This window comes from Nicotiana tabacum, chromosome 22, assembly GCF_000715075.1.
Source record: "Nicotiana tabacum cultivar K326 chromosome 22, ASM71507v2, whole genome shotgun sequence".
Taxonomy (NCBI): domain Eukaryota; kingdom Viridiplantae; phylum Streptophyta; class Magnoliopsida; order Solanales; family Solanaceae; genus Nicotiana; species Nicotiana tabacum.
This window is the reverse complement of record NC_134101.1, coordinates 223,201,914-223,213,195: the sequence shown is the minus strand read 5'-3', so window position 1 is coordinate 223,213,195 and position 11,282 is coordinate 223,201,914. Positions and strand designations below refer to the sequence as shown.

The 11,282-nt window shown below is 32.3% G+C and overlaps 1 protein-coding gene across 1 annotated transcript; it reads right to left on the bottom strand.

Annotated features, from left to right (window-relative positions):
* Window positions 1-6,728: 6,728 nt before the first annotated feature.
* Window positions 6,729-10,380, bottom strand: LOC107770859 (probably inactive leucine-rich repeat receptor-like protein kinase At5g48380). Its single transcript, XM_016590195.2, is given in 3 exon segments — window positions 6,729-7,794; window positions 9,689-9,894; window positions 9,897-10,380. Coding segments are annotated over 3 exon segments (1,587 nt in total). The 3' UTR covers window positions 6,729-6,897.
* Between the last annotated feature and the right edge of the window lie 902 nt (window positions 10,381-11,282).

The following is an 11,282-nucleotide window of genomic DNA, read 5'->3' as shown; positions in this document are numbered from 1 at the left end:
ATGTGGATGGCATGCTTATTTCTAGGTCTAGCCTTGATTTGGTACATAAAGCCAAATTTTTCTTGTCTTCTAATTTTGAGATGAAAGACATGGGAAAAGCTAGTGTTATTTTAGGCATGAAAATTATAAGAGATGGCACTAGTTTGATGTTGACTCAAGAACATTATGTTGAGAGAATTCTTAAAAAGTTTGACAATTTTGATGTGGTACCTGTAAGCACTCCTTATGATGCTAGTAGTCAGTTAAAAAGGAATAAGGGAGATCCTGTTGATCAAAATAAATATGCTCAAATTATTGGTAGCCTAATGCATTTGATGAATTTCACTAGACCTGATATTGCATATGTTGTGTGTAGATTGAGTAGATATACTCAAAACTCAAGTCATGATCATTGGAATGCATTAGTAAGAGTAATGAAATATTTGAGAGGTACCATGAACTATGGTATTAAATATAGTGGATTTCCCACTGTACTAGAAGGATACAGTGATGCTAACTGGATCTCTGATTTAGATGAGACAAAATCCACTAGTGGTTATGTGTTCACCCTCGGTGGGGGTGTTGTGGCATAGAAATCAGCTAAACAAACAATAATAGCTAGATCTACCATGGACTCTGAGTTTGTGGCATTGGAATTGGCTGGCAATGAGGCCGAGTGGTTAAAGAGCCTTTTGGCAAGTATTCCGCTAGGAATAAAACCGACACCTTCTGTGTCGATGCATTGTGATTGCCAAGCTGCAATAGCAATTGCCAAAAATAAATCCTTTAATGGGAAGAGTAGACATATCCGATTGAGACATGATGGGATAAAGCAGTTGCAGAGAGATGGAATTATTTCCATAGATTATGTGAAGTCAGAAGTGAATCTGGCCGATCCTCTGTCTAAACCTTTGGGAAGAAAATTAATATCTGAAATATCGAGGGGAATGAGACTTTTGCCAATTTGAGTTATATCAACTATGATGGTAACCCAACATATGTGATTGGAGATCCCATGAAGTAGGTTCATATGAGTAATAACAAGTCATTAGTTGATCAAATGTGCACTATTAAATTATATCCCTTCCTATGGTGTGTATGCGTATATAGTGCAAGACTGCAAGGAATGAAAGACTGAGTTATTAAACGCTTAATCTAATAATCCATAGCCTTTATAGGTGGTGTATTATCCTACAGAATACACTTGATGGATGGACCTATATGAGTGTGGAGTGGGGCCGCTCCTATAAAATTTGTGGCGAAATTTCTAGAGCACTCATGAAAACCAGGCGCGCGCATGGCCTATTAGCGCAAAACCGCGATAAACAACAAAGCGTGTGGGGGTATAATGTGATAGATAAGACACTAAACTTACAAAAGAATTCTTGGTTCATAGAAGTTTTAAACTTCACCAGTTGTTCTGTAAGTTTAATCTTATTTTATCTAGGTCTGGTTCATAGTCCAAGAGACACCAGATTCGACGCATTATGCTCATTTGTGAAAATCCAGCAAATTATTTTATTATTTCATTATTTTTAATATTTTTTTTGAGATATGTGGGAGATTGATAGAAAAAATACTTTTGATATCTCAAAAAGAAATATTCTAAAACTATGTCTAGATTTATTTTCTTAATATTATATTAATAAGTCATTATTATAGTAATTATTTTAAAATATTTGTAACAGAAAATTTGTTAAATTTGAATTCAATTTGGGATAAAATAAATTAGACAGTGTCTTTGACACGCCTCAAGCTAAATATTATTCTCCATAATCCAATATTTTTCCAACAGACCCAACTATTTTTACTTACTTCCGGTGATCCAATCAAGTCCAACAAGAGCAAAATATGTTACGATGTTTTGGGTTGTTTGGTACGAAGGAAAATATTTTTTAATTTTTCCATGTTTTGTTGACTTAAATATTTTGGAAAATATTTTTCTTATGAACTCATTTTCCTCCGATTGCAGGAAAATATTTTCCTTATCAAGAGAAGGGAAACCATTTTCGAAAACTCCTTCCCCACCCTCACCAACCCACACCACTCCCTCTCCAAAAAGGCACTTTTTTTTCTTTTAAATTTCAGTTTTTTCGTTACCACCCACCCTACTACCCCCACCCCACCTCCACCGCAAAAAAATTATTTTTTTTACCTTAATTTTTTTTGTTTGCTATTTCAAATTTCTGTTTTTTCGTCTTCTGCACCACCCACCACCCACCCCAACCCCTCCCCCTCACATGCCCCCCATCCGCACAAAAAAAAAGTTTATACTTTTTTTAATTTAAATTTCTATTTTTTTTTGTTTTACTGCGTCCCCCTGCCACCCAAAAAATACTTTTTAAATATATTTTTCAGTTTTAATTTTTTTATTTATCGGTTTAAAGGTTCAAAATTTTACAAGTTTCAAAATTATGAGCTCAGAGGTTTATGTGTTTGGAAGTTTACGAGTTTAGAAATTATAAAGTTTGCAGGGGTTCGAAATTCAGCGATTTATGGTTCGAAAGTTTATGAAATTTGTGGGTTCGGAAGGTTGTTGGTTTGAAAATTTATGGATTCATGTTTATTATATCTAAATTATTTATGAATACTCTTGAGAAGTCATTTTCCTTAATTTGCTTACCAAATACCGGAAAATGAATAAAATTACTACTTATTTTCCAAGAAAATATTTTCTTGAAAACGTTTTTCACGGAAAACATTTTTCGTTATACCAAACACACCCTTTATCCTAACGTGTTTTCGAGGTCGTAATAATTACCAATGGATACTCACTTGGGAAGAGAAGATTTTGATCACAAATGAACGTCAAGGACTATCTCTGAATTTTTTTCTTTTTACCTTTTTTTTAATATTTTTTTGGTCTGATATGCTCAATATAATAATTTGTTTCAGTTAATTTTATTTTGCGGAACTGTTTGTGGTTGATTACTGCATCGAGTTAAGAATAGTGAGGCGTATAATTGGCTGGCTTATGCAAAGATTAATTTCAAGCAGCACTCATGCTCCAATAAAAAAGTTTCAGACTTTTACGATATATCAAGACCATCAACCACAGTGTTAATTAAAGTATGATTACTTACACTATGAGAATATTTTGCTAGGCCAAATACATCCACAGCCCCTTAAACTTGTTCACTCTTTCACTTAGACACTTTATTTTAAATCCGTTTCATTTGGACACTCCAAAGACAGCTCAAATGTGTCATTTGAACACAACATTATTAGGCAACCAAAAACAAAAGGAGCGTGTAATTCACACGCCAGATATACGAATAAGACAAAGACACGTGTATTTTACCTTAACCCCACCTGTCTGTCATCTTCCCCAATGACCCCTGGCTATTTTTTTTCCCTTCAAAATGCAGCAGCAACCGACTAATAAAATCATTGGCAAACAATGCAATAGTTGAGGATAGTGAAATCAAACCCATTCTAAATGTACCAAAGATGGGACTCAATCACAAAAATCAACGAACACAAGCATGGAGGTTGTGAGAAAAACGAAAATCCTACCAAATCACAAAGTTGCTGGAAATAAAATTCCAACCGAATTAAAAGATGGTGGACTTTCACCATATGTTTTTAGATCTATAACGTGTAGACAAAAAGAAAAAGAAAAAACGAGGAGAAGAAGACACCAATGCAAAAGGGTCGCCAAAAACTTGTTATTTCCGGTCAGATCCGCTCGAATCTAGCCAGATCCGATTCAAGTCACATTTAACTATTGAGAAAAAAATGAAACTTCGTCGAAAAGAATAAAATTTCGCCGGACGAGTGAAAATGAGAGAGCTCTTGTCACATTTATTGTTCGTGTCATCCCATGGTGAAAGATAATGGAGAAGATGAAGTAGGCATGTAGAGATGTTGCTACTTTTATGGCCAGAATTGCAGCGGCCAACCAGATCTTCAAAATGAGAGGAAAATGGAAACTTTTTGATGGTGGCGAGATTTAAAGGTGGTGATGGTTTGCCCAGATCTAAAGAAGGATACAATTATTTTGGTGTGAACAAATCTTTAAAAAATTGGGATAAGAAGATGGTTGAAAAATTTTCCGGCAGAAGTTATACATTTTCCGACAAGAAGTATGTGGAGTTTGTTTTTTGGAATGATTTCACGCGCTTGGAAAATGTGAGAAACAGTTACCTTGCCATGTCAGCATTTTGTGTTCAAATGAGTAAATGACACATTTGAGCTGTGCTTGGAGTGTTCAAATGGAATTGACTTAAGATAGAATGCCTAAGTGAAAAGGGCGGACAACTTTAATGGGCTATCAATGTATTTGGCATTTGTACTATTTATACAGCATGTCCCTTTATAATTTATAATTCAAGAAAATGACATCTCTTATGTATAAAAAACATCTCTTCCATGTAAAAGTAAATTCCCTATGTATTAAAAAAAGAGGTAGGGTCATTGAACTAAAAACAAGTTTGTAAAGAACCATAAAACGAATATTTTTCTGTTGTTTTTTATTTTGTGGATCTCAGAAGTTACCTAATAATTTTAGGTGTTGGCTAAAAGAAGCATTCTAAGGAACTAACACGAGTTTAGAACTGTCTGGAGTTTCTTATGATCTGTGCTAAGCTAATTTATCCAAATAGCTTAATGATCTCAGAAATAAAAACTTTTCAACATAATAACTTGACACGATCGTATTTTTTGTTTGTGCTTGCAATAGGGGAAAATGTAAAGAAACGGAATTTACAAGACAAATATAAAATTGTACATGAATATTACATGTAACAATATAAGAAGCAGCAAGAAATCAAAATCTTTCTGAAAGATGAAGAGGGAAGCGTCAGAATTGGCACACGAAGATAGAGACGATGTTACAATTTATGGAGAGTGAAAGTAATGTGATTTGGAGTTTTATATTAAGGCACGAAGAACTGAGAGGAAGAACAATTGAAAAAGAAATAATACTACTTGGTAGAAAAAAAATAATACTACTTGGTAGAAAAACAAATAATAATAAGAAAGAATAATGAAAAAGATTCTAAAAGAAAAACAACAATAAGGCTAGAAAATAATAATAATAATAATAATAATAATAATAATAATAATAATAATAATAATAATAATAATAATAATAATAATAATAATAATAAGAAGAAACGGTATTGGACAGAGTGAGCAACTTGCGTTGCCATTTATTTGTTTTTTTGATTGCCTCTTTCTGTTTGTAGTTTCATCCCATTTTAATTACTTTCTGATCTTTTCTTTTCATTTCATGTTTTGATTTAATTGACGAGAAGAAATTCTTTATTTAAAAAGCTTTACTAAAGTAATACATAAAAGTTCAAGTTCAAGTAGATATAAACATGTACCATCTAATATATAATATGACAAACAGTGGCGGATCCACCCTTTAAGGTGGGGTGGTATAGCACCCGTTGTGTTGGTAAAATTATTATATATTTATGTAGAAATTTTCTTAAACTAGGTTAAATATTTGATCCCGCCACCCCCAGTTGCAGACTAAACAAATGTGCCATGGTTGGTAGACCTTTTGGAAAGCTTTTCTCGGATGTAAAATTCAAATTTGAATTTATCTTGACCTTATCTGACTTTCCCTTTTCGTGTGCTTTTTATTTCCTTTGTCCCAATCATTTTTCTTGTTGGCTACCTCCTAATTTCCTATTTTTCGTTCATTATCTTTTTTATATTTTTTCTCTGTATTCTATTATTTTATCTGTGATTTTTAACAAGAACACTAAAAAAAGAGCCTCCAAAATTTAAAATTTCATAAAATAAGCATTTCTCTTATTCTCAAATCATTTAATCTTTTCCTTGATGTCTGATGTAATTTTCACATAACAACAAAATATCCTGTGAAATGTCATAAGTAGCATAGGAGAAAGAAATATAATTTTCATATTTGCAAATAAAAAGTTTCTAATAAATTGCCCGAATAAACTAACAAAAATGAATCGAACAAGCATTCTGAACAAGCTATATATTAATTATTAAATAGTCTACATTAAAGAAAATTATGGTGGCACCCGTCACCTTCAAATACTAGATCCGCCTCTGATGACAAAGAGAATCAGGCATACATACAACACGTGTCATGTGTGTATATGTGTGTGAAAAGTTTCCTTATTCTTTATTTAAAGAAAAATTGATAATATGAGGTTCATCTAAGCTCTTATTCTAAGCAAAAAATCGTGTTTGTGATTTCAACCATATATAAATTACTCGCTCTGTTTCAATTTAGATGAGTTACTTTGACTCGACACAAAGTTTAAGAAAAAAAAGACTTTTGAATCTTGTGGTCTTAAAAGTTTGAGGGTAAAAGTTTTGTGGGGTCATGATATTTGTGTGTTTATAAAACTTCTCACTAAGGATAAAATTGGTAAAATGAAAAGTTTTTAAAGCAGAATTATTTCTTATTATAAAAATATGTCATTCTTTTTTAAACAAACTAATAAGGAAAATGTGTCATCTAAATTGAAACGGAAGCAGTACTTTTATATACACACACATGATAAATATTATTACTCATTCTGTTCCAATTTATGTAAATCTGTTTTACTGCGAATAAAGTTTAAGAAAAATGAAGACTTTTGGAATTTATGGTCTAAACAAGTTAAAAAGGGAGCAGAGTATTTTTGTGTTTATAAAAGTTTCTCATTAAGGGTAAACTTATAAGTTTAAGCCAAATTGTTTCCAAATTTAGAAATGGGTCATTCTTTTTGGAACGGACCAAAAAGAAAATAGGTTCACATAAACTGGAACGAAGGGAGTATAATTTTTCTTTTGCGACTGAAAATTATTTCTAAACTATTGATGTCTTTGATAACCGCGCAAAGTGCGGACAAGTAAACTAGTATTAAACAAAAGAAAGGAAAATAGACGCACTTCTTGCTAATGAAATAAACATAGAAAGCAGAGGGGGAATACACATGGCTGCTTCTATTCCACTTGCAACTGTATTTCAGGGTCCCCTGTTTGATCATGAATTCAAGAAATTGCAGCTACAGTGAGATACACTTGAAGCATGGTTGGCCTTTGATTAGGAATGAACTTCATACAGTTACTTGCAAGTTCAAGTAGTTGCAATATCATTGCATCAAAACCTTGACCTAACAGCACTTTATCCACATCAAGAGTACTGGCAAACGAGCTACTACTAAGATTTAAACTTGAGCAGCTCAATTGATAAGATTCCTTCCTTGTTAAAAGCTCAAGAAGCACAACCCCAAATCTATAGACATCTTTCTTGTAAGATGTAAAGTCTAAAGAATCAACTAGTGGCAATAGACACATGCTTGAATCCATGTCATTTTGTCTTTCAAGTGTTGCCTCCCAAAAATTGGATATCTTGGGATCAAAATTTTCGTCTAGCAAAATACTTTGTGTACTTATGTTACTATGCACAACATGGAAATTTCCACCATCATGAAGCCAAGCAAGGGCTTTCGCGACACCAACAACAATTTTAACCCTTAAAGGAAAGTCCAAGAGCTTTGCCTTGTCATCAGTCGTATGTAGCCACTCATGTAAGTTTCCATTTGGCATGTATTTGTAAACCAGAAGTCGCCCATCCCTCTCTACACAAAAACCAATTAAAGGGACTAAATTTTGATGCCTCAGACTGCCAAGAATTGTAATCTCAGAAACAAACTCTTCCTCCAAATTTTCTGAGGCATTGAGCCTCTTTATGGCAACATTCCAGCCATTTGGGACCAGTGCCTTGTACACTTTCCCCAGCATTCCCTTCCCAATTTCATGGTCTTGGCTGAAATGTGAAGTCGCTTTTGCTAGTTCCATAAAACTCATTCTTGTGACAATCTTCTCCAGCTTTGAAATCTGAGGAAAAGAACATTTCTACCGTTAGCACAATTCAATTAATGCCACACGCTTACTTTTCTTCTCTGCAATTGGAGTGTGATTAACGGTGTGTTTGGTACGAAATTTCCAATTTTTGCATGTTTGGTTGACCTAAATATTTTGGAAAATATTTTTCTCTTGAACTCATTTTTCTCTCATGGGATGAAAATGTTTTCCTGTTAAGAGAAGAAAAAACATTTTCCAAAACTCATTCTAACCTTCCCCACCAACCTACCTCACTCTAAATAAAAATATTATTAATATTACATTCTTTTCATGTTATAGATAGATTTTTTTTCATTTCAACAAAGGAGTATTTTTTTCGTGATATAAAAAAGTATTTTTTTTCCATTTGAACCAAAAAAAAAAAAAAACTTTCTTTTCATGTAGAAAAATATTTTTTTCATTTCAACAAAAAAAATATATTCTTTTCATTATGTAAACAAAAGAATTTATGGTATAGCCACAAACTTATCGAGGTAACTAGGCTTAACTCTTTGTTTGGAAACTAGAAAAGAGAAACGAATGAATGTTTTAACCCAAAATGATACTCCCTCCATTTCATATTGTTTGAGATACTTTCTTTTTTAGTCTGTTCCAAAATAAACGACATATTTCTAAATTTGGAAATAATTCAACTTTAAACTCTTCATTTTACCCTTTTTGCCCTTAGTGAGAAGCTTTTATAGCCACACAAATGGTATGGCCTCACAAACCTTTTACCCCTTAATCTTTTAAGACCACAAGTTTTAAAAGTCTTATTCTTTTTTCTTAAACTCCGTGCCGAGTCAAACTACCTCAAACAATATGAAACGGATGAAGTAACATTTAAATAGAGCTATGAACTTAAAAATGAAAAAGAAAAAACAAGGGGCAAAACAAACCTGACGTGTTCAATTTCATATGTCTACTGTCAGGGGCGGATCCGGCTTTAAGCTTATGGAATCCCAATTTAGTACTTGCTTTTACCAAAATTTTATATTTTAATTAAAAAATTCATTAAATTTTTATAAATATTTGACTATTAACTGAATTATTATTGTATAAATAACTCGAAATTGTTATAGGAACCCATAAACTTTAAAAATTTAATGTATTCATGATTTTGTTTGACCAAACTTTTTTGTTCAAAATTCTACGTATAGTACTGTAAAGTAGCCCAATTTCACTATTAGGTTAAGAAAATCCCTACTATTTAATTTCTTCACTCAACAGCAGTTGTTGTACTTATTTCTTTTTCAAGCGAAGGATATAGTAAAATATTCTTATAAGAATTAAAAATTCAATTTAGCCTACGAAACCTGGTTAAATGATTAAGGCTATATCTAATATTATATTGTCAAATAGTGAAATTAAGTTATATTTAACATCATGGCAACTACTCCCTCCGTTCTAATTTAATTGAATTTGTTTGACTGAGTATGAAGTTTAAAAAAAAAATAAAGATTTTTGAAATTTGTGGTACCAAATATGTCAGAAAGGGGCATAGAATATTTGTGTGATTATAAAAGCTTTTCATTAAGGCTAGACTTGGAAGTTTAAGCTAAATTGTTTTCAAATTTAGAAAAAGTTCTTTTTTTTTGCAACGAACCAAAAAAAAAAAATATGTTTACATAAATTGGCACGGAGGGAGTGCCTTTTACGTCTAATAACTATGAATCTTTAGTCACTGTGTTTGAATGCATTGAACATATACAAAAATTTAGGATTACTGATACCACATATATAATTAAATTTGCGTAAAAAAAATAAAGCAAGCACAATAGTTCCATGAAAGCATTTTATAGAAAAACATTTTCCTGAAAAAATATTCTCTTTCGTACCAAGCACACCTAAGTTAGTACATGATTTAGAAAGCCTGCAAAATGTTTACCTTCGGGTCATTGTTTACTTCTATTCCGTCTGAACATTCACTTCCATCAATCATCGTTCTCTTTGTTCTATTCTTGATCGATACAAATATCTTCTTTACTTGAGCAAAACCAAAGAAAAAAAGATATATACCAAGTAAATAGAAAAGCGACAAACCAGTCACAAAACCACTAACAAACATAGTATGATGGTTCGCTTTGGACCGTCACACCGTTCTAGAGGATCTCCGCAAAGTCCTGAATTATTTGCGTAACTTTCAGCCGGAATAGTGGTATGGATAAAATTTGGCACTTTCAGAGGGATGGTTCCATATAGCTCGTTGCTCGAGAGATCTAGAGAAATTAAAGAAGTGCAATTTTGAATGCCTCGAGTAAACTCACCTTTTAGTCCCATGTCTGGAAGTGTAATACTTAAAACCTTATTCTCATCAGGATGCCAGCATTGTATTCCTGTAAATTTGCATATGAAACCTTCTGTGTGATTATCGAACTGCCACGTAGAGCCCAAGTAATTTAAAGGGTCTTCCAACGAATTTTTAATCGATTTTAAACAATCGATGTCACTCTGTACTGCATTGCATCCTAGAGAAAAACTGATAAGTACCAAAAATAACAAGTAAAGAAAGTTGCAGCTGACAATAGTGAAACTGAAAATATTTCTATTAGAATCCATTGCCTTCATTAGCAGGATCATGGCACAATAATTTATGGGACTTAAAAATTGACTTATGTTAAGCTAGCAGTTGACGCGGGTCAAGCACGGCTGGAAAAATTTCCAACACGTGTGTTCTTTCTTCTCCTTCTTTTCTTTTTCTTTTTTCTTTTTTCTTTTTTCTTTTTAGTGCAATATTTATATTTAGTAGTCTCCTCCTTTGATTTTATATGATGGTATTTGAATTGGTAAGAAATTTACAGGGAGAAAAAGACTTCTCACACGTACCAAAAAAAACTTTAGAAGTTGTAACATTATATTTTTATCCTATAAGAGCCTATTTTTAAGGATAAAATGGAAAGTAAATTCTTTCAAAGAATTTCTACAAATATAAGGTATCATTCTTATTTAAAGAGACAAAAAAGAAAGAAAGAAAGAAAGAATATCATATAAATAAAATGGAAGATCGGAACAACGTTATTTGTGACATAATCCATTTTCGGTTGATCAACGTGGTCCTGAAATTTTCGTAATGCTAACAAAACTAGATGGACACAAATTGTTTTTGGTGAAACTCTAGCAAATTATATTAGGAAAATTGATATTGGGTGACAACACGTAATACGAATTGGTAAATATTTTGTGTTAGATTGGCAAAAGAAGCACAAAAAATTTGACTTTCTATAGCCATCTCCCACAAAACTAGTAACTATCTTCTAAATAGACTCATTGCTATATTCAGGTATTTTTCTTTTTCTTTAAAAGTATTTTATATTCTTCAATTTCTCCTTTAATTGAAATATCACCCTGAAATTCTTACCATTATTGAGGATCTATGTGATATGTAGCTTTGATGAGTTTTTTTTCTTCCTTACAGAATTGATGTAGTACTTTTTTAAAACAAAAATTTTGGATTAGTTGCTGGATGGTAAAGTTTGTTTCTT